Source organism: Myxocyprinus asiaticus, chromosome 37 (assembly GCF_019703515.2).
Source record: "Myxocyprinus asiaticus isolate MX2 ecotype Aquarium Trade chromosome 37, UBuf_Myxa_2, whole genome shotgun sequence".
Classification (NCBI taxonomy): Eukaryota; Metazoa; Chordata; class Actinopteri; order Cypriniformes; family Catostomidae; genus Myxocyprinus; species Myxocyprinus asiaticus.
In genome coordinates this window covers 38,600,160-38,624,431 of record NC_059380.1, presented here as the reverse complement: position 1 = coordinate 38,624,431, position 24,272 = coordinate 38,600,160, and the positions used below count along the sequence as shown (strand labels likewise).

The 24,272-nt window shown below is 37.1% G+C and overlaps 1 protein-coding gene across 10 annotated transcripts in view; it reads right to left on the bottom strand.

Annotated features, from left to right (window-relative positions):
* The window catches only part of LOC127427890 (voltage-gated potassium channel subunit beta-2-like), a 216,536-nt gene that overhangs the window by 21,676 nt on the left and 170,588 nt on the right, over window positions 1-24,272 (bottom strand). For all 10 annotated transcript variants that reach the window (XM_051675802.1, XM_051675807.1, XM_051675804.1 and 7 more), the window contains 7 exons: window positions 24,014-24,051; window positions 23,730-23,809; window positions 9,521-9,565; window positions 8,014-8,058; window positions 5,792-5,835; window positions 4,933-5,019; window positions 3,841-3,926 (listed from right to left, as the gene is read on the bottom strand). In XM_051675802.1, the coding sequence (XP_051531762.1) occupies window positions 3,841-3,926; window positions 4,933-5,019; window positions 5,792-5,835; window positions 8,014-8,058; window positions 9,521-9,565; window positions 23,730-23,809; window positions 24,014-24,051 (425 nt within the window). The remainder of the gene's footprint in view (window positions 1-3,840; window positions 3,927-4,932; window positions 5,020-5,791; window positions 5,836-8,013; window positions 8,059-9,520; window positions 9,566-23,729; window positions 23,810-24,013; window positions 24,052-24,272) is intronic.

Genomic DNA, 24,272 nt, shown 5'->3' with positions numbered 1-24,272 from the left:
TTTATAAAGTAAAAAAAAAAAAAAGAAAAAAAAAGAAACAAATTACACACAATAGAACAATTATAAAAAATAGGAAAAAAGATACATATTAAGAAAACAGTACTTTTTTAACAGCAGAATCAAGAATTCAATGAAAAATTCAGAAATTGAAAAAGGAAATGAAATGTAACTTACTTAAATCACTGGTCTTCACTGTATGATTACAATACATTAATACTTTTACAGTTTTCTCAATCAATTTGGCTCATTTTTTGAAACTGTCTTAACATTCTCTAAACTGTGAGTGCAGTTGTCACAACTGTATTATGGGATACCACAACTCTACTGCATGTCTGCAAAATATAGTTACTCACCCAAAACATTTAATATATGCTTCAAAACCTAGTTACTGTGTCAGTAAATTGGACAATGCAACCAAAATGATACGTTTTTTTTTTGTCATTGTGTGAGCCGTACTGGTCAAAATGTTTAGATGTTTTTTCACCATGGCAGTCAACCCCCGAAATGTTTGTTATATACACATTTAATTTTTGTTCTGCTTTTTTGATGACACTGACTGCTTACTGTACTATACAAGAATGTTAGTTTTGTCTAGCTGAATGCTATTGTGTATCACACTGAGCTTTTTAGATGCCAATTTCAACATTAGGTAAAAATGTACTGGGAAAAGTAAATACTGTAGTACACAGAAAAAGGATATGCACATTTGTATGTATACAGTAAATGTATTTTTGTTGCAATGTGTTACATGTAAACAGAAAATTCAAATTTGCATGTCCATTTTTAGTCATATATAGTGAACAGAAAATTGCCACAAAATGACATCCATGCAAAAAAAAAAACAAACAAACAAAAAAAAAAACACAACAATGAAAAAACATTCCATGTCATAGATATTTATGAAATATACATGTATGTCTGACAGATTTTGATAACTGAATGGATCATTTTGCACGGTGAAAGAATGTTTAGAAGTTGTGAAGTGTATGACAATTTAATTGAGAATCAACCCATCAGTTTTGATCAGCAAGCCATGTGCATTTAGTTATTGTGCATATTGTAGACAATTGTACTTACTCTTGTACACAGATGTGCCAAAACATGTGCAATTTGCTTAAATGAATAAGAAACTCATATCTGGTGTTAACAAGAAACTAATTGTTCAGAGATTTGAACTTATCGTTTTGAAAAACAAAAAACAAATTCTCATTCGAGAATTGAGCCAAAGCAATTGAGAAAAACTGTAAAAGCTACTAAAGTTATGCAGAAAAGAGCAGTGAGTGGTTTTCTCGTTTTCTACTTACTGTTTGATTAATATTAACAATACACTTTACACACCAAAAGCTACGTGATTATGTGAAGCAAATCACCTAAGAATGGCCCTTCAAATAGAGTGACGTGAATTCAGGTCAAAATCCAAAGTAACAGTCAGTATCTGGTGTGGCCCCCAGCTGCATTAAGTACTGCAGTGCGTCTCCTCCTCATGGACTGCACCAGATTTGCCAGTTCTTGCTGTGAGATGTTACCCCACTCTTCCACCAAGGCACTTCTAAGATCCCGGACATTTCTGGGGGGAATGGCCCTAGCCCTCACCCTCCGATCCAACAGGTCCCAGACGTGCTCAACAGGATTGAGATCCGGGCTCTTCACTGGCCATGGGAAAAACTGACATTCCTGTCTTGCAGGAAATCACGCACAGAATGAGCAGTATGGCTGGTGGCACTGTCATGCTGGATGAGCCCGCAGGAAGGGTACACATGAGGGAGGAGGATGTGTTCCCTGTAATGCACAGCATTGAGATTGCCTGCAATGACAACAAGCTTAGTCTGCTGATGCTGTGACACACCGCCCCAGACCATGATGGACCCTCTACCTCCAAATCGATCCCGCTCCAGAGTACAGGCCTTGGTGTAACGCTCATTCCTTCGATGATAAACGCGAGTCCGTCCATCACCCCTGATGAGACAAAACCGCGACTCGTCAGTGAAGAGCACTTTTTGCCAGTCCTGTCTAGTCCAGCGAAGGTGGGTTTGTACCCATAGGCGATGTTGTTGCCGGTGATGTCTGGTAAGGACCTGCCTTACAACAGGCCTTCAAGCCCTCTTCCAGCCTCTCTCAGCCTATTGCGGACAGTCTGAGCACTGATGGAGGGATTGAGCGTTCCTGGTGTAACTCGGGCAGTTGTTGCCAACCTGTACCTGTACCGCAGGTGTGATATTCGGATGTACCAATCCTGTGCAGGTGTTGTTACATGTGGTCTGCCACTGCGAGGACGATCAGCTGTCCTTCCTGTCTCTCTGTAGCGCTGTCTTAGACGTTTCACAGTACGGACATTGCAATTTATTGCCCTGGCCAGATCTGCAGTCCTCATGCCTCCATGCAGCATGCCTAAGGCACGTTCACGCAGATGAGCAGGGACCCTGGGCATCTTTCTTTTGGTGTTTTTCAGAGTCAGTAGAAAGGTCTCTTTAGTGTCCTGAGTTTTTATAAATGTGACCTTACATTCCTGCCGTCTGTAAGCTGTTAGTGTCTTAAAGTGCATGTTCATTAATTGTTTATGGTTCATTGAACAAGCATGGAAAACATTGTTTAAACCCTTTTACAATAAAGATCTGTAAAGTTATTTGGAATTTTACAAAATTATCTTTAAAATACAGTGTCCTGAAAAAGTTTCTTTTTTTGCCGAGTTTACTTGTAGCTACCTTAAACTGTTTATCACACAATTATAGCCTGTGTTCACTGTTGTTAAAAATTTCGTTTGTCCTTTCTAGCAATTCATTCTACTGAGAAAAAAAAATAAAATAAAAATTCAAAATTTTTACATAAGCCTCTGAAATCAATCTCCGAAAACATTGTTTTCTCAGGTGCAAAAGTCACTAAATAATTGCACAAATTGACATCAGCCTTCAACATGCTCCAAGTGATCAAGGGTTAAGGGTGTTCCAGTTAAACCCTTTGCACGTCTTTGCACGTGGACACTCGCGCAACGTAAGCAGTGACGTACATCCACATCCTAGTCCATGAGACGGAGTGAAGTTTGTGAGGGAAGGGGATACCAATTTTAAATGGAACGCAGCCCAAGACAAGAAAGCAAATTCGACCCATGTGTGAACTGCTTGTTAGGAATCCATAGTTTCGATTATAAATGTTAATTGTGACAAGAAATTGCTATGAAGATTCGCGTTTAGTGTGAAAAGGCCTTTAGGTTACATTTACACTTCAAGTCCAATATTTTGAATCAAACCCCACTGTTTACGTTCACTTTATACCTAAATGTCTGTCTATGTTAACACTTCGCCAATGAGCACCAATTGCATAAAGAAAAAAGAACGATGTTGCGATTTTAAGTATTGAATGTGTATTCGATATTGTAATCCTTCAAATTAATCGGAAAACTGATCCCCCCCCACAAGCCCTGGTCCAAGAAGGAACTAACAGTTCTATTAATCAGTGAAGAAGGCATGGTTACAGTCATAAAACAGCCAAATATCAGCTGATACTCCAATGGCTGCTATATTAGTCTGTTGTTACAAACAAGTTGTGCGTAGTGATGCTGACGAGGAAACAATGAAAACAAACAAACAGATAACTGTTTAACATTCTGTCATTCACCACTGTGAAACTGTTTACGTGACTCAGAATAAGCAGTATTGTTTTAGGTCTTCTCAACCCAGTCCTTTTTTTATATTTTACCACCTCACTGACAGTACCTATTTAAACAGAGGCATCTTTAGATTTGTCAAGTGATTAAACGTCCTTAAAAAGTTCTTGAAGGAATCTACAAGAACAAAAGCAGCCTTGGTGGTTGATTACAGAGTTAGAGGAAAGACTGTGACTCACCATGATTTCCATCGGACTCCAGCGTGATGTGCCCCAGTACATCGCCATTCCCTGATTGATCACATGGGTCATCGCTCGCACTGTCTCTGCCAATCAGATTACAGATTCCCCAAAATTTATCGCACAATACATCACCGTGCCATTTGGGTGAACAGGTGAAAAATTAACGATCAAAACAAAAGCAGCTAGAATAATATAAGGGAGGAAAGTTTAAGTGATAAATCGCTTCTGGAACAAGCTGGAGAATTTGAATCAATATATGTGAAACAAAACAAACAACTGCTGCTTCAGGTCAATATAAATCTCAGCTCGGGAAAACAATGCCTAAAATGAGTGCAGGGAAATATCTATCTTTAATAAACAATGGCAGCTGTGTAAAAACATCCGTCTTAAGGGCTGGGAAGTAATTTACTACTTTTGCTGATGGCCAAGCTTGATTATATGAGTTCTGTGTGCAAGAGAGGGAGAGAGAAATTGACTATTGAAGTGACGAGCTGTGTAATGGCAAGAACAGTAGATGGTTACGGGCCCTCGAGCTGGTTTTGTTTCAACCATTAAACTGTGTGAACTTTCTAAAGGGCAGCTCGACCACTGAAAGCAGATCAAATAACATTTCTGCCTTGATTTTTAAAGAGCAGCCACCTCTTCACCTAAAACATTCGTTGAGATTTTATTCAGGTTGGCAACTTACAAAAGGCCAATGTGCAAGTTAAAAAAGACTTTGTTACTTAAGTTTAAAATGTTATTACCACAAAGTAGTGCCCAATTCAATAGCACCCAGTGGCACAAGTAAAAAGAACCCATCCCCGAATCTCTATGACATTTTGGTCCCAAAATATGGCTTGGGTTTCCTCTTTCAATAATGGACTTTTTTTTTGCCCATTTTACCGTCTGCCAAGCAAAAATCGTCAATCACACTATCTGATCTATTAGAAAAGTAACAGAACTCCTCTCTTTTACAAGCCACACAGTCTGCGATATCATTCGCATTTGTAGCAAATCTCTAACCCAAGCATGCACCACTAATAATGATCCATTAACAAATGAATATGGGGTTAGCTTTGTATTGATAGCAATGATCTTGAGACTTACCTTCCATGGGAGTGTTGGGATCTGGTCTGTTTGCAAACACTACATCCACATATTCTAACTGCAATCTCTCCAACGATGCCTTTAAACCTATAGACAAGTTTCAAGGTTATTCAAAAGAGCCCATCAGTCTGGTTCTGAAGTAAAATTCCCATTTGTTTTCTCCATAGGGGAAATGATTACTAAAAATAACATAAATCTTTAAAGTCAGATCTACTGTGAGCTCTGAGGTTGTTCATCAATGGTATATGCTTCTGTTGAAGCCATCAGTCTGCATTCTTTCAACTTTATTTTTAATAATTCATGTTTTATAGCAAAATTTCTGGTGAAGAACTACTCTACCCATGATCTTGAGGGGGAAAAATCCACCAATCAGAGAATCGCACCAAAAGAGCTCTGCAGCAACCGCCCACTTCCATTTCCCAATTGAGCTGGTCTCCACACACTCTCAAACTAAAGTATTTGCATATAACTGAATATTTTTCAATAAAATTATTGTATCTAATTATATTGTTTCTATACTTGTAATCCACAACTTTAAATCAATAGTTTTATATTTTTCAATTGTTTTGAATTCAAATACATCATTTAGAGTGCTTCATGGGACAATCTTGTATCAGTGCTGGCTGGTTTGCTTCATGGGTTGGAGCTTTTTTTGAAGGATTTTATAAAACCCCAAGTGGAAAATGAACAGGAATAATACTTCTGGAACCAAGACTGCTGAAAAAAGGGTGGGCTCTATTCAGTACACATTTATAAAATGCACACCATCATTAAAACAGCTACTGTTCAATTTTATATCCACTACAGTGCCATAAAGTGATGTGAAACAATTTTTTTTTTTTTTTTATGCTGGACTCACCTTCTATAATGTGTTTTCTAGACAGTCCTCTCTCTGTCTCTGCTCTGGAGAACAATTACAGTGTTGTTATGCAATTATGTATGTTATATATTGTAAATTATATTGCAAAAACATTATTTGATAAAAGTTTGATATCGAACTATAAAGATATTTTATCCAACTCTTGATTGATAGAACATTCAATATGCAATTAGGGATGCACAGATAGGAAAATGATTGGCTGATAGTGATAAAAAATAAAAATAATATATAGGCCAATAGGGCTACAAGGAGGCCTACAAACCTGACTCAGTTACACCAGTTCTGTCTGGAGGAATGGGCCAAAATTCCAGCAATTTATTGTGAGAAGCTTGTGGAAGGCTACCCAAATATTTGACCCAAATTAAACAATTTAAAGGCAATGCTACCAAATACTAACAGAGTGTATGAAAACTTCTGACCCACTGGGAATGTGATGAGAGAAATAAAAGCTGAAATAAATCATTCTCTCTACTATTATTCTGACATTTCACATCCTAACTGACCTAAGACAGGGAATGTTTTCTATGATTAAATGTCAGGAATTGTGAAAAACTGATTTTAAATGTATTTGGCTAAGGTGTATGTACACTTCTGACTTCAACTGTATATAACAGATAAATAAATAATATAAAAAAATAAAGTCACAATCATTTGATGACAGCTCATTGTCTTGAATGAGGAATGAGGTAAACACTACAGTGACATTTTGCCATCTCTACAACAGGCAAGTCTTTCAATCCAAAATACTTGCATATGACAGGAGAGTATGTGATATACGTGTTTTTTTCTTGGCAACAAATTCCACAGTTGTTTTGAAAAATTCTGTTACAGTTTACCATGATAAATGTTAGTAAGGGTGTTGATGTTTAGATGTGAAAAGTCTTGTAATTGATGCTGGTGCAGGGCAGGTGTTTTCTCTTTCCCCTTGTCAGTGCTGTTCAGAATATCAGGGCTGTCTAGCCATTTGACATGGTTGAGTTGCTCCATAGCGCTTTAAAATAGAAAATTCTCATGTGGAATTCAAATGTGATGCATGTGACACAATACAGAGGGAAACCCAATTTAATCGTGCATGTGAGCCGCTCTGTGTTATCCTGTTACAGGAGCACACATTTTGAGGGAAGCACCGTTGATGGGCACGCACATATAGAGGAGAGTGAAACTTCAAATCACTCCGCGCAAATCCGTGTTCCACATGAGAAGCATATTTAGCGCTTATGAAGCAAGATATATTTAATAAGTTGCTGCATTGCCTTAAGGAAATGTGTACGGACGTGGCTGGCATGAGAATATCAAAATAAAGGTGCATCTTAAAAAAATAGACATCGATGTTTAAGCATTGAATAGATGATATCGCATCGTTGATTATTTGATTGATGTATTGATCCAGATCGATGGATCGTTACACCCCTATAGGTCCATACCAATATTCAGCCACTTACAGTACCTTAATTTGTCATCAGATCACTGTTTTGCTTAGGAATTATACTTAAACATTTTTACAATGAAGTGCATAATCTATTTTACATAATTTCTATTGAACGACTGGATCTGTTGAACACATGACAGGCCAAAATTGGTGACAAAGAGAGCCACAATGAAAGATGAAAAACATTATAAATATATACACGACTGATTTGGGGGTGGGGGGTATTTAGCAATTTTGCAGTTCTAAACAATAGAACACACATTTATAGATTATAAAACATTACAAATCCATATTATTCAAATTATGCATATACTGTATGGATTCAACATGGTTTTTCGGATTCGATTAATTTTGGAAGGTATTTCTTTATACTATACACAGCAAAAAAAATAAATAAATAAATAAAAAAAAAAAAAAATATATATATATATTTCAAAGCTTTATACAACACAGTAAATTTACGTAATTAATTATAAATAAACCATCGTTTTTTCATACTGCCTTTAGAATTCTTGTGACCGATATACCAATGCTTATAATTTGGTCAATATCTGGCAGATACATCGGTACATTCCTATACTTTCAAAGAATAAGTATCAGTTTACCAGAACTCAAAAGCAGCAGCTACATTAGCCATTTAATAACAATTCACATGTTCAAAAACCTATTTAATTAAAATCAAATTGCTCTTGAAAATCAAAGCCAAACACAAGTGTTTTTTGCCTAATGTCATTATTCATTAAAAAAAAAAAAAGTAAATAAATATACATACTTTCCACCCCAAAATATTTTTGTTGTAATGACTAAACTGGAGCGTCTGCAAAAAAAAAAGAAAGAGAGAATAATTTCAAATTAGGTCACATGTATGTGAAAAGCATTAAAAAAGTAATTACAGAGTTGCAAACAATTACAACAGAATAATGGCTTGGGGTTACCATTTTAATTTCAAAGGAACACACAGAAACACATTCACAAGACATAAATAAACCTGCTCTCTGCAAAGGTGAGATGTTGTGTCCCCTGATATTGATGCATACTGACTAGCATGATGACTAAGCAGCATGCACGCACGCGCACACACACACACACACACGTAAATATCATCTCCTGTGGAGAGCTCAGTTACTTTGCTCCTCATCCATGCGCTGCAAGAGCGCACCTAGCTTTGAATTAAAACAACTTACCAAGGGCCTCTATTAAACATGACACTCCATTAGATCATGTTACTTCAAACACACACATGCATCAATCAGCCACAACATTAAAACCACCTGCCTAATATTGTGTAGGTCCCCCTCGTGCCGCCAAAACAGCGCCAACCCGCATCTCAGAATAGCATTCTGAGATTATATTCTTCTCACCACAATTGTACAGATCGGTTATCTGAGTTACCGTAGACTTTGTCAGTTCTAAATAGTCTGGCCATTCTCTGTTGACCTCTCTCATCAACAAGGTGTTTACATCCGCAGAACTGCCGCTCACTGGATGTTTTTTTACCATTCTGAGTAAATTCTAGAGACTGTTGTGCGAGAAACTCCCAGGAGATCAGCAGTTACAGAAATACTCAAACCAGCCCGTCTGGCACCAACAATCTAATTATCTAATCAGCCAATTGTGTGGCAGCAGTGCAGTGCATAAAATCATTCAGATATGGCTCAGGAGCTTCAGTTTATGTTCACATCAACCATCAGAATGGGGAAAAAATGTGATCTCAGTGATTTGGAGCGTGACATGATTGTTGGTGCCAGATGGGCTGGTTTGAGTATTTCTGTAACTGCTGATCTCCTGGGATTTTCACACACAACAGTCTCTAGAATTTACTCAGAATGGTGCCAAAAACAAAAACATCCAGTGAGCGGCAGTTCTGTGGATGGAAACACCTTGTTGATGAGAGAGATCAACAGAGAATGGCCAGACTGGTTCAAACCGCTCTGTACAACTGTAATGAGAAGAATATTATCTTAGAATGCTATTCTGAGATGCGGGTTGGCGCTACACAATATTAGGCAGATGGTTTTAACATTGTGGATGATCGGTGTATATCAGGACATCAAGTACACAACAAACACAGACTTGCGACTGTTCCATAATTTAATATCTAGATAGGACATCTACGAAGCGAGCTGGAGCATCAATATTTGATATTTTTGTCTGTCAGCTGTTTATGTTGGCACAATTGCAGTGCTCATGTGATCTCTGAGCCACTGGCCCGTGTTATCAGTACCAGATAAGAGACGGCCGAGAGGAAATGAAAAGCTGTGCACTGTTAATCAACATACCTCCATCCTTTCTTCTTTATGATGTTGCCCAGCACCACCTCGGCCCTGGAACAGAAAACGAGATGGTTATCGGCCTAATCCGTCATTTTATTGACATCTACAGCCAACAGGACTGGTAGCTGAGGAAACATTACGAAGTGTTTTTAAATAGATGGTTAGGCACAGCCTCTTTTATGACACTGATATTCTACAATGTATTCATATAAATAAAAAGAAATAAAATATTCAGTGGCAAAAAAAATTATACATTTTTATTTGCACACTTGAGTAAACACTTTTAGGTATTTCTTTAAATTTGGGCCCTATTAATATCCCAGGGGTTCATTTCAGGGGCGTAGGAATGATCTGAAAACTGGGGGGGATACATTCTAAATATCCTCAGCATCTCTTCACAATATGACAGTTATAAATAATTTTTGATAAGAATATGTGATTTTTTTAATTAATTTTTTTATTGTTATTTCTGAAAGCGAGAGGGGCCTGTTATAATTGTTGCTATGCCTCTGGTAAATTGTATTACAGCAAACACATTTCAACTTTTCAATCTTTTTGTTAAATGAAGGTCTCATTACAACTAACATTTTTTTTTTTTTTTTTGTACTTTCAAATAACTTTTATGTATAGACTTTGTTTTAGCCTTGTCCCAGACCCAGACTTTCAATATTCAACAATGAAAATCCCTTATAAAAATACTAATTATTATACGTTTAAAACTCTGATAATCTAAACAAAGAGTGAAATAAACAAATAATTTCAATATTTATTGTGTGAAAATGATTTATAAATTTTTCAAACATTACAACTGTCCCACAGCTATGTCGTCATTTCCACCACACCAAACTATTTAGCCTCTAATAAAAACCTATGTCTCAGGCAACATTAAAGTAAGTTGACATTAAAGCAAACAATTAGAGGGTTGAGGTATGTGAATATGTGTTAAAACCACCTGTGTGCTAAAAGCCCTGAATAAAACTGCCTCCTTTCCATACGTAAACACGGAGGAGTGTCAGTAACAGTCTGGAGAGACTAAAAGGCTCTATGGCAGCCATTAGTGGCACTGGGGGTGCAAATTGGGCCCAATGAGGATACAGTAAGCACTGTGATTTTCCCATTAAATGAGATCCCCCCAGGCTGCACACAAGTCAAGTCTATGAACTGCTGTGCTGTAATTCAACCGCAGTAGTCTACGCTCCCAAACACCTCAAATCCCAACCACCACTTTTCCCTCTCAAATACCGTTCTTCAATTCCACACTTCTCCATGCAAATGTAGCATGTTTTGAGAAAGGGGAAAGTGTTAAATGAATAGTTCACCCAAACACACAAATTACAGTATGTTATCATTGTCATCGTGACTCTTTTGTCATTCCAAACGGTCACTGTTCACTTTAATGAACAATCTGCAGAACATTTCCTTTTGTGTTACACGAAAGAAAGAAAGTCATACGGATTAAGAGAGAAATGAGGGTGAGTAAATAATGGCAAATTATGATGATGAATTGTGTGCAAGCCTTTTCCTTCCTTGCATTTAATTTTTTGAGCCTACACACCTAAGCGATGTGGTTATAAAAAGTTTTCAGCGTTTTGGTGCGGACATCATCAGGAGTAAATAATGGCATAATTTTCATAAATCTGATTATAAACTGTAACATGAGTGCAACGTTAGTCTGCGCACGCATTGATAGAAACAGTTTGTCACTTAAAAATGCGTGCGCTGTCTCTTCCATACCCGCTCATCACTGTCACAATGATTCAACCATTGTCAGGTCATAAACCCGTTTGAAGAGCTCACCAGAGATATATGCTTTCCCTTAATAACAGGAAAAAACTACTAGGTAGCCAGTGTGTCACGACAGAACAGATCATCTCTTCTTATATATATGGCAATTTCACTGTAATTATTGACATTTCACAAAATGTACATTTTAATTGAATGTAAGATTTTTTAAATGTTTTTTTTTTTTTTTTTTTTTTGCAGTGGTGCATTCTGCTGCAGTATTTAGTCTACTTTAAAAGTGTGGCTCTAAAACAAAAAAAAAAAAAAACATACTGTGTAGGCCTTTTTCCGATTATTATTTTAATATCACAGTTTTTATTTTACAAAGAACCACACTTTTACAATAATTAAGCTATATATCTATATACGTTTTATTTTATTGTTAATTACCTGTGTCCATAATGTATTAAATAGCAAATTTAGCATAATCTACTCACCTCATTAATATAACAAAGTTATTAAAATCTTTTTTTTTTTTATATAAATAAAAGATTATAAGTGTGCAGCCATCGAGGCTAAAGGGACCCTGCTTTCCAGCCCCAAATCCTTAAAACAAGATGCATTTACTTGATCTTGTTTTAGAAGCGACAGTGCGTAAGATTTTTAGGCTTTTTTCAGAGAAAATGACTGTATTTATCTTACTGTACTGGCAGAATTTATCACTTGTTTATAGTAAAAATAGAAATCGTAAGTAACCCTTCCAACCCTGTTCTCACTTTACAAATGGATAACTGATGACTGTACGCTAAACTGATTATTGCTCAGCTACTTACCAGATAAATAAACGGGCATGAAACAATAATTTAAGCAGAAATTATTGTTATATAATTATTTGAGAAGAAAGAGAGTGCAGAGAGATATGAGAGACATGAAACTAGCACAGTGAGGAAATGAGGCTGGGTTTACAGATTTCCTATTTGATTCCAATTCACAAGTTCTTGATTTGATCCGATGCAATTCATTTGGGTACATTTCAGACATAATGCCCATTTTCCTTGCATGTGAATTTATTTATTTTTTATCAGATAATGATGTTAATTATACAATTATATAAATATTAATTTAGTTATTTTATCATTAGTTTTTCAACATTTTGATCACATTTTAGCTTTTTAAAATGTACAAATTCCAAGTATTACATCAATAAATATGATGTCCTGCCATTATATTATATATACAGTACTGTGCAGAAGTTTTAGGCACTTGGGAAAAATGTTGCATAGTGAGGATGTCTTCAAAAATAATGACATAAATAGTTTTCATTTATCACTTAACGTCATACAAAGTCCAGTAAACATAAAAAAGCTAAATCAATATTTAGTGTGGCCACCTTTGCCTTTAAAACAGCCCCAATTCTCCTAGGGACACCTGGACACAGTTTTTCTTGGTTGTTGGCAGATTGGATTTTCCAAGCTTCTTGGAGAATTCACCACAGTTCTTCTATCTATTTAATCTGTCTCAATTGCTTCTGTCTCTTTATGTAATCTCAGACTGACTCAATATTTAGTGGGGGGCTCTGTGGGGGCCATGACATCTGTTGCAGGGCTCCCTGTTCTTCTATTCTAATAATTTCTATTTGCAAAAGTAATGTTTGGGAGTCTAACATTTATATTTCCAATTGACACACTAAAACTGAAAATATAAATAACCATCTTAAGACAAATGCTTTTGTGAAACATCTTATGTGCTTTTGCACTGTACTATATATACACACACACACACAGGGTTGGGGCGTAACAGAATACATGTAACGGGATTACGTATTTAAAATACAAAATATAAGTAACTGTATTCCACTACAGTTACAATTTAAATCATTGGTAATTAGAATACAGTTACATTCAAAAAGTATTTTGATTACTGAAGAGATTACTTTGCATTTTATTGTCATTTGTTTCATTTAATATTTAGTCCTTTCAGATGGAAAACATTTATACATATAAATGATGCGATCCAAAGTGCATTTGAACAGCGGTGAAACACTTTCTTATGATGTGTTACATTCATACGAGCAGACAGAGAAGTAAGTTTGAAGTAAGTTTGGAGCAGAAGAAATAGAAATAAACCTTATGTAAATTGTCAGCTTTACGCTAAGCTAAAATGCTATTTCTAGCCATTTTACATGCACGTTACCAGGCACGATCATATTTTTTTATCAAGAAAATTCATGTTAGATCATAATTTCTATTTTTCTAGTAAGACCTTTGATATTAGGGCAAAAATTGTATTCTTGATAATAATTTTTGTATTGTTTTCCTGTAAAAATATCTAAAAATCCTTAAAACAAGATCAATTTGATTTATCTTGTTTTCGAAGCAACACTGCATAAGATATTTATGTTTTTCAGAGAATGTATTTTTAATGTGTATTTTGTCTTACTGTACTGGCAGAGTTTTTACAGTCAATACATTTCAAAAGTAACCCTCCCAACCCTGTATATATATATATATTTATATTAGGGGTGTGCAGCACAGCCATTGTCTGTATTTGTATCTATTACTCGCAAAATTATCTGTATGTCTCTGTATTCAGATAGAACTGAATGTTGGCGGGGCTTAAACCGAGAAGTGCGACAAAACTAAATGAAACACCCATTTTTAAAATGTAACTCTATTACATGTATAGTTTTTATAAATAAAATATGCCTTGTATATGCCTATTCATAATAATAGCCTAATACAAATTATTATTACCATGCGTATTATTATTATTATTATTGTGCTATTATTATTTCATATTTCTTTTCTTACCAGATGAAGCTGAATATGTAGGCACGTGAACTGTAGAATATGTTGTTAACTGAGGTACGAGGTGTCAAGCAATTGTGAAATGTCAAGCACACATTTTGCAGCAAACTTTAAATACAAACATTAGAATAAATTAGAATAAATCAATATAGCCTACAAGTAGGTGAAAGTCCCATAAATATATCAGGAATTTTACACTCGAGGCTGATTTGAGCACACATATTTTAACAATGTAGAGGACATAATTATTTAGTTAATTTACATGTACATAATTAGCAAAATAGTGGGAAAAGAACAATAATAGTCTAATAATAATAATAATAATGTTACGTTAACATTTAAAAGAAGAGTCTTCGGAGATGCTGAACAAAATTCAGAATTAATTTAAGACAAAGAAATTAATTGGAAAATCTTAAATTGATTCTAAATTATTATCTAATAATATTTGCATTAAAAATATATGACACTGTCCTTGCCACAGCCTAAAAACTCAACTGAAGCCACAAGTCACAGGTCTTACCATGTTCTAGTTCTAATCTGAGGGTGATAATAATGCTCTACTTTGTGATTTATAGATCATTTTCTTACAATGTCAAGTGAAGTTTCTAGAAAACTCCTTTAAAAACCTGCCAGATTACCTCATTCATTCAATTCCTTTACAATGTACACACATTTGCTCTTTGTCTTAAGCCTGATAGGCTGAAAACTGTTACATTAATGTTTTCACATTCACAATTATGAATGACATACAATTCACGTACTGTACATGACATATTTTCAATTCAAAACGGTGAATTTCGACAAATGGTGAATAGTTTACACCCTTGGAAATTACTGTCGGTTGGTACAACATTTCAATCTTGCCATATCTGATTATTATCACAATGTATATTGTGATTAAGGCCCTGCCTATATGGTGTAATGTCTTAGTTAATGTTACACTTGACAAGCTCCAGATGCGCACAATTAACGGAGACCGCAAACTGAGTCGAGACCGCGCCCATCCGATCTGAAATCAAAGTGCGCATTTTCATTTTACACTTTAGTATGTTACTAATATTGACTTCACAGACTCATCATTTCTTTGTTATATTGGATTTGTTTATTTAAAATGTTGCTTTAGCCTTGTGCTTCTTGGATAATCAGTCAAATATTATCTCTCAAAACTCAAACAGACCTGGAGTTTTACTCAAAACCATAAATACTATACTTAACCCAGTTACTATTGTTTTTCCTGATCCATCCACAGACACTTATGATTTTTAAAAAACTTTTTTATTGATGGATTGATGACATAAGATCATCCATTATACCACAAGTGTATAGCCCCTCTTTCCTGATATCTTCAATCAGTTTGAGCCAGTGTCCCTTTCACATCTAAAAGAGATCACACACTTGAAGACTACTAGTTCTCCTGTGATATGGTTGCTCCTCGCCTTCTTAAAGAGATGGTAGATGTTTTGGGTCCATGTATTCTTTCTACTGTTAATAGCAGTCTGACTGATGGTAATGTTCCTTCCAGTTTTAAGCACGCAGTTATCCAGCCCCTCCTTAAAAAGCCCATTTTAGATCCGTTGGACATGAAAAACTTTCGGCCCATCTCCAAACTTCCATTTATGTTGTTCCAAAAAGGTCGTTTTTATCCAGCTTATTACATTTTTAACTAATAATGATGTTTTTGATCACTTTCAATCAGGGTTTAGACCAGGTCATAGCTCTCCTTAGGGTAACAAATGATATATTGTTAAAAGTTGATTCTGGTATTTGTGTTGCCCTGATTTTATTGGATCTTAGTACAGCTTTTGACGCAATTGATCATGCTGTTCTGATTGATCGGCTAAAACAGTATGATGGTATTCATGGCATGGCCCTAAAGTGGCTTATTTCATATTTGCAAGATATAACATTCTCTGTAAAAATGGGAAATTTTTCATCATCAGCAGCATCTATTAAATGTGGGGTTCCGCAAGGTTGAATTTTGGGACCGGTTTTATCTTCCTTATATACGCTACCCCTCGGCTCATTGTTTAAAAAACATGGCATTTCTTATCACAGCTATGTGGATGATACTCAAATGTACCTTCCTTTGAAGTCGGGTGATGATGGCACTTTTCAATCTCTTTTTGACTGTCTCTATGATGTTAAAAGTTGGATGGGTAAAAACTTTCTATAGTTAAATGAGAATAAGACAGAGATAATTATTTTTAATCAAAATGGACATGTACAGGACATTACTAACAGACTCATGAATACACTCCACCATGTTAAAAATTTGTTAGTGATTTTTGACTCTGAACTTAAATTTGATAAGCAGATTAATGTTGTTGTGAAGAGTAGTTTCTTCCATCTTAGAGCCATTGCAAAGTTGAAACATATTCCCTGCCACATAGAAGCATTAGGCAGGGAATTAACATCATCACGGACTTTAAAGGGAATAAAAACTCCGCCATGAACACCGCTGCCTCTCTACCGGATGAGCTAAATACTTTTTATGCTCGTTTCGAGGGAAATAACACCGCCCTCGTGGAGAGAGCTCTCACAGCCGAAGCTAGAGGTTAGTTCACTCTCCGTCTCTGTAGCGGATGTAACCCAATCCTTCCGACGGGTGAATATCCGCAAAGCCGCGGGTCCAGACGGCATTCCGGGCCGCGTCATCAGAGCGTGCGCGAACCAGCTGGCTGGTGTTTTTACGGACATTTTCAACCTTTCCCTCTCTTTGTCTGTAGTCCCCACATGCTTTAAAACATCCACCATTGTGCCTGTTCCAAAACAATCAAAAATAACTTGTTTAAATGACTGGCGTCCTGTTGCTCTGACCCCCATCATCAGCAAATGCTTTGAGAGACTAATCAGAGATTACATCTGCTCTGTCTTGCCACTCAATCTTGACCCGCTGCAGTTTGCTTACCGCAACAACTGCTCCACTGATGATGCCATTGCATCTACAATACACACTGCTCTCTCCCACCTGGAAAAAAAGAACACTTATGTGAGAATGCTGTTTGTAGACTACAGCTCAGCATTCAACACCATAGTGCCCTCCAAGCTAGATGAGAAACTCCGGGCTCTGGGCTTAAACAGCTCGCTGTGCAGCTGGATCCTGGACTTCCTGTCAAGCAGACGCCAGGTGGTTAGAATAGGCAGCAACATCTCCTCATCACTGACCCTCAACACTGGAGCCCCACAGGGCTGTGTTCTCAGCCCACTACTGTATTCCTTGTACACACATGACTGTGTGGCAACACATTGCTCCAATGCCATCATTAAGTTTGCTGATGACACGACGGTGGTAGGTCTGATCACTGACAATGATGAAACAGCCTACAGAGAGGAGGTGCACACTCTGACACACTGGTGTCAGGAGCACAACCTCTCCCTCAACGTCAGTAAGACAAAGGAGCTTGTGGTGGACTTCAGAAGAAAAGACAGAGAACACAGTCCCATCACCATCAATGGAGCACCAGTGGAGAGAGTCAGCAGCTTCAAGTTCCTGGGTGTCCACATCACTGAGGAACTCACATGGTCCATCCACACTGAAGTCGTTGTGAAGAAGGCTCATCAGCGCCTCTTCTTCCTGAGACGGCTGAGGAAGTTTGGAATGAACCGCCACATCCTCACACGGTTCTACACCTGCACTGTGGAGAGCATCCTGACTGGCTGTATCTCCGCCTGGTACGGCAATAGCACCGCCCACAACCGCAAAGCACTGCAAAGGGTGGTGCGAACTGCCAAACACATCATCGGAGGTGAGCTTCCCTCCCTCCAGGAAATATATACAAGGCGGTGTGTGAAAAAAGCTCGGAGGATCATCAGAGACTCCAGCCACCCGAGCCATGGGCTGTTCTCACTGCTACCATCAGGTAGGCGGTATCGCAGCATCAGGACCCGCACCAGCCGACTCCATGATAGCTTCTTCTCCCAAGCAATCAGACTTCTGAACTCTTGATCTCCCACGATCAAAATACATCAGCCCTGCACTTTATTACTCTTTTATCTCACACCGGACTGTCATAAATTATATTACTATTATTATATTATGTCTCTCTTAACAACTGACTATCAACCGACAGCCTGAATGTCAATACAGTACAATACTGTACATTCTATATATATATATATATATATATATATATATATATATATATATATACATATATATATATATATATATACTTTTTATATATATTTTAATTTTTAATTTTTGTTGAATAATGTGTATCTATATAGTAAAAAACAAAAAAACAAAAAAAAAAAAACAGCATATTGTATACTGTACAGTGTATGTTATTATTTGTATATTGTTGAGTGTAATTATGTGTATAACAGATGTTTAAATTGTGTTGTGTTAATTTGATGTTTTAAGTTGAGTGTAATTATGTGTATAACAGATGCTTAAATTGTGTTGTGTTAATTTGATGTTATTGTAAATTGGTATATGTCTCATCAATGTCACGACTGCTATGTTGATCGGAACTGCACCCAAGAATTTCACACACTATTGCACTTGTGTATATGGCTGTGTGACAATGAAGTGATTTGATTTGATTTGATTTGATTTGATATTGTGTCATTTACTGACCTTGAGAAATTCATTCATGCATTTATTTAATCTCACATAGACTTTTGCAAAGCCTTATCCTTGGGTATTAATCAGTTTTCCCTGTCTCGCTAGCAGCTAGTTCAAAATGCTACTGCAAGGCTTTTGACCAATACCAGGAAGAGGGAACATACAGTATATCTGGTCATTTTATGTTTGTGGTTTTAGTTTTTATTATTTGTTTATTATTATGTTTTTTTTTATTGTATTTTTTTATACTACATTGTGTTTTAATGATATTGTGTTATTTTGCATGATATTAATGTACAGCATTTTGGTCCACATTGTAGTTTTTAAAGTGATTTATAAATAATTTTGAACTTGAAACTAATATTGTTTCTATTATTCGGATGAATCAGTTATTCGCTTTGAAGTCATTATTTGTGCATTTTCGAATAAGGTATTCGGCTTCGGGCACATCCCTAATATATATACACTATATTGCCAAAAGTATTCGCTCACCCATCCAAATAATTGAATTCAGGTGTTCCAATCACTTCCATGGCCACAGGTGTATAAAATGAAGCACCTAGGCATGCAGGCTGCTTCTACAAACATTTGTGAAAGAATGGGCCGCTCTCAGGAGCTCAGTGAATTCCAGCACGGTACTGTGATAGGATGCCACCTGTGCAACAAGTCCAGTCGTGAAATTTCCTCGCTACTAAATATTCCACAGTCAACTGTCAGTGGTATTATAACAAAGTGGAAGCGATTGGGAATGACAGCAACTCGTAACCACGTAAAATGACAGAGCGGGGTCAGCGAATGCTGAGGCGCATACTGTGCAGAAGTCGCCAACTTTCTGCAGAGTCAATCGCTACAGACCTCCAAAGTTCATGTGGCCTTCAGATTAGCTCAAGAACAGTGCGTAGAGAGCTTCATGGAATGGGTTTCCATGGCCGAGCAGCTGCATCCAAGCCATACATCACCAAGTGCAATGCAAAGCGTCGGATGCAGTGGTGTAAAGCACACTGCCACTGGACTCTAGAGCAGTGGAGACGCGTTCTCTGGAGTGACGAATCACGCTTCTCCATCTGGCAATCTGATGGACTAGTCTGGGTTTGGCGGTTGCCAGGAGAACGGTACTTGTCTGACTGCATTGTGCCAACTGTGAAGTTTGGTGGAGGGGGATTATGGTGTGGGGTTGTTTTTCAGGAGCTGGGCTTGGCCCCTTAGTTCCAGTGAAAGGAACTCTGAATGCTTCAGCATATCAAGAGATTTTGGACAATTCCATGCTCCCAACTTTGTGGGAACAGTTTGGGGATGGCCCCTTCCTGTTCCAACATGACTGCGCACCAGTGCACAAAGCAAGGTCCATAAAGACATGGATGAGCGAGTTTGGTGTGGAAGAACTTGACTGGCCTGCACAGAGTCCTGACCTCAACCCGACAGAGCACCTTTGGGATGAATTAGAGCGAAGACTGCGAGCCAGGCCTTCTCGTCCAACATCAGTGTCTGACCTCACAAATGCGCTTCTGGAAGAATGATCAAAAATTCCCATAAACACACTCCTAAACCTTGTGGAAAGCCTTCCCAGAAGAGTTGAAGCTGTTATAGCTGCAAAGGGTGGGCCGACGTCATATTAAACCCTATGGATTAAGAATGGGATGTCACTTAAGTTTATATGCATCTAAAGGCAGATGAGCGAATACTTTTGGCAATATAGTGTATATATAAAATACACACACATATAAACATACCTGATTTGTGAAGTGATTTGTTTGTGAGCATTAACAAGAGTGGCACACGGCTTCTTTACTGCATCCATGCCAAGTATGACTGATTGGAAATAAATGTTTCTATTTTTGTTGTTTTCGATCAACAACTGACTGTAAAGAACAGAAAGGGTGTTAAGTGTTTTCAATGACAAACTTTTCTTCTCAACACACAGTGAAAGGATCTCAGTGCTGAACTTCTTCGCTACTATAATACTCAATCACTGGCGAGAAAAATCTGAAAATGTACCAGTCAATGACTAATCACACACATTTTAATCGTATAGCGTAACATTTTATTACATATGCGAGTAATTTACTCACAGTGTAGAGGGTTGCGCAGAGTGAAATACTGATCTTGGGATTGACAGAATCAATTTTGTGATTGTTCAAAACAAGACTGCGAAAAATCTATATTTTGTCCCAGCCCTACCCCCAATTGACAAAAATTAGCTATCCCAAAGAGCTGTGTAGTAAAGATAACCAATCAAGCTATCAAAAAGATGACTAAACACCTTTCATCTTAATTGATTCACTGCAGTTAAATGGTGAAAGATGGCATACTTCGATTTAGTGGTCATTAGCTGAAGAGTGCAGTTAATTAGTCCTAGTCCACATGAATCTATGAACCACCGATACACCAACTTCAAAGGAGGTCCAGTTAGAGAGCAGGTAGCCCTGAATGCGAGCAGCAAATCTGAATATGCATGCGAGTGTTGTATGCTTGCGTTAGCATGTTGAACAGAGATGAAGATAGAGACAGACGTGTGAGGGGGCGGCTCGGCCTGTGTTTTTGTATATGTGCAAAGGAATAAAAGTCAGAGAAATAGAGGTAACACAAGCTGATGTGTACATTCACATGCCAGGGCAGATTTATGTATTTGCTGGTCTAAGCATTTTGCTGTTTGTGCCAAGAAGCAATGTATCTTTACGCAGGGGTGTTTGTCCCGTTACGGCCCACGGGTTTTAAAGCATAGCTTTGACCGCTGCTATAGATACTGCTGGAGCTGTTCATTCAGAACGGATAAATAGAAAACAGACCTCCCCACTCACATCTCTTCCCACTCCTCTCACCCCGTAAGTGCCAAATTTCTGTGATGCCCACGTCCAGCACTGTGCTAATGACAGAGCACATTACGAACTGCTATCTTCACCTAATTTGCACAGTTTATTTATGAAACATTCATGTGTCTGGCAACTTGCCTTGTTTAGAGGATAAATTTGTTCCATGGATTCATAGCACTGTAGGGAATAACATCTGAAAGGGACTTTCTACAAACATGTTACCGTCATGAAGCAAATCTCTCAAATTGCAAACATATCTCAGCAGCATAATTTAGGCCAGTGTTTTCAGTAGTTCTGATGCTTTCCTCAAAGTCCTCTGGCATTATATCCTGACAATGGTCTCCACCCCTACATTTTGCTTTGATAAAAACTGATTTTAGTGAGATAAAATGGCTTACTAACCATATCTGTGTCGAGTTATATCCAATATTACAACTTTGTTTCATGATGACAAAACGCAGGTAAACCCTGTAATCCCGAGAAACGATGTTATCACACTAATACTGTCACTACCATTTAAGCGCGTATAATGTTTAATTCATGTGGCCCACTTTTTCAGCCATCTTGGTTTCAAAAGTATTTTCCCCATTTATTTTTGACATCAGTATTTCATAAAACGTTTAAGCAGAATATCAGATTTGGGGCACATTCAGCTGCAATGTGAAAATAGCCCAAGAGTATCTTATTTTTAGGCTCACTATATTACTTTTTTGTTTTCAAATTCTGTACTGACATGTTGTCATATTGTGTGGCTCAACAGCCGTTCTGTCAGGGGAATTGTTTCTAGGTCATATGATCACATGTTAAAGCGGGGATAACCCTACAGATTATTGTACTTCATCTTGCTCACAAAAAGGCTGATACATTTCTCTTGTATGACAAAAGCAGAGATGCTATAATGCCAAGATACAACTAGAAGTTGTAACCAGTTTGTCACTGCAATATCTGGCATTCATATGAATACATATGGCAGTTATAAGGCCAACCATATTGCCAAGAAAAAGACTGGTGAGTTTGCATGAAGTCTTTATGAGAAGTTCTACACAAACAACCACACAAGACACGGGCAAAGAACACTATTTCCAAGGATGCCCTGGGTCAGCTGCCAAATAAATGTTAATTCACCTTTTGAAATGACCCCATGTTTGAGGAAAGTCCATACTTAAAACAGATTAAGATGCTAAAAAGACAACTAGGTCTTACATTTTCAGAATGACTTATAAGTCTTAGAAGCATGAGTAAGAGTGGGTTTAAAATTGAAAGTTGGTTGAAAACCAAAAATAATCAGTAATTTGATATAGCAGTCATGAAGTTACATTAGTGCTATATACTTTTCAGTTATTATTGCAATAAAAATTAAAATAATAATAAAAAAACAATCTATAGAGTAAATCAATTTTTAACCATGATTTTTCTTTGTGAACAAAACAAAGAGTTTCTAAAAAATTATTATTATTATTTGTTTTTTGAGACAAGAGAAAATATTGGCAAGTAAAAATCTGAACAACTGGACTGACCGGCCATCAGAATAAAATGCTTAGCTTAGTTGAGCCTTGTAGGCACTTACATGGTTGTCGCTAAGGTGTTCCTAATTTACTAGGTTACTAGGGTGTTTCTATGCAGTGTTTACAGTGATCATGGTGGTTGCCAGGCAGTTGCAAATCTGTTCTGAATAGATGACAGGCAGTTCCTACAGTGATCTGAGTGATTGCTATGGTTTGCTGTTGATTGTTTGAGCATTTCTGGGAGGTTGCAACAATGTTTTGGGCTGCTTGTGTGGTCTGGGTGGTTGCTTGCAGGCCCAAGAGTCCACTTTCAAGTTTCAATAATTTTCTGGCTTCCAGATATGACTTTGGCCCCTCCTTTAATACAAGTATACAGGATTTTTTTTTTTTTTTTGGGGGGGCTGTTTTTTTTTTCTTCTTTTTTTTTTTTTTTTTTTTTTTTTGCCTGCCAGCAAAACTCTCTTGGACAAGCCACATGATTGGAGTTACCTTGCATTCATGATACCATGCATTCGAGCCAAAGTTAAAACTAAGTTTAAGTAATCATAATAGTACTGTAGCACACATAATTTACTTAAAATCATCCAGTGGTCTTCAAATGCTCTGGAACCTTCTTCAAATATTTTCATTGCTCAACTAATATGGCCAGATTATATATATATATATATATATATATATATATATATATATATATATATATATATATATATATATATATATATATATAAACATATTTCAGCACATGGCAATACTACAGGCTTTAATTTGATGGGGTGGGCTGCGTGTTCATTTCGGCTCACTCACTTTCCTGCAGCGTAGACCTCTGCCGTATCGAACAGATTGATCCCATTCTCGTATGCCAGAGTCATCAGCTGCTCTGCCATCTGTCAGAATGGAACGGAGAGGAGGGAACCGACCATTCAAGGTGTTGCAGTTTATTAAATTATTAAAGGCTGTCCTGTGCATTGTGCTATTTCAGAAGTAACATTTACTTGAAGTAAATTTACAGTGTATACTGACAGTGAAAAAAACTGTGCATCATTTTATGAAAGCTTAGGAGAGAAAGTCGACGTTTAAATGGATTGTACCTCATCTGTGATCTGTCCTCCAAATGTCACCCATGTTCCTGTGAAGAGATCGAGAATCAGTGACAGCTTTTTACATGATAAACAAGATTTAAAAGATTACCAGTGCTCCACCAATGACACTGTTGAGTAAAGCCTAAAGATAAAGCTACAGATAACATGGATAATCTGTAATGCGCTGCTGAAGAGAACAAAACGACACCGGCTGGATGGTGGCGATTTGAGCTGTCTTCCAGCATGGTAGCACTACTAGCATCTGGTA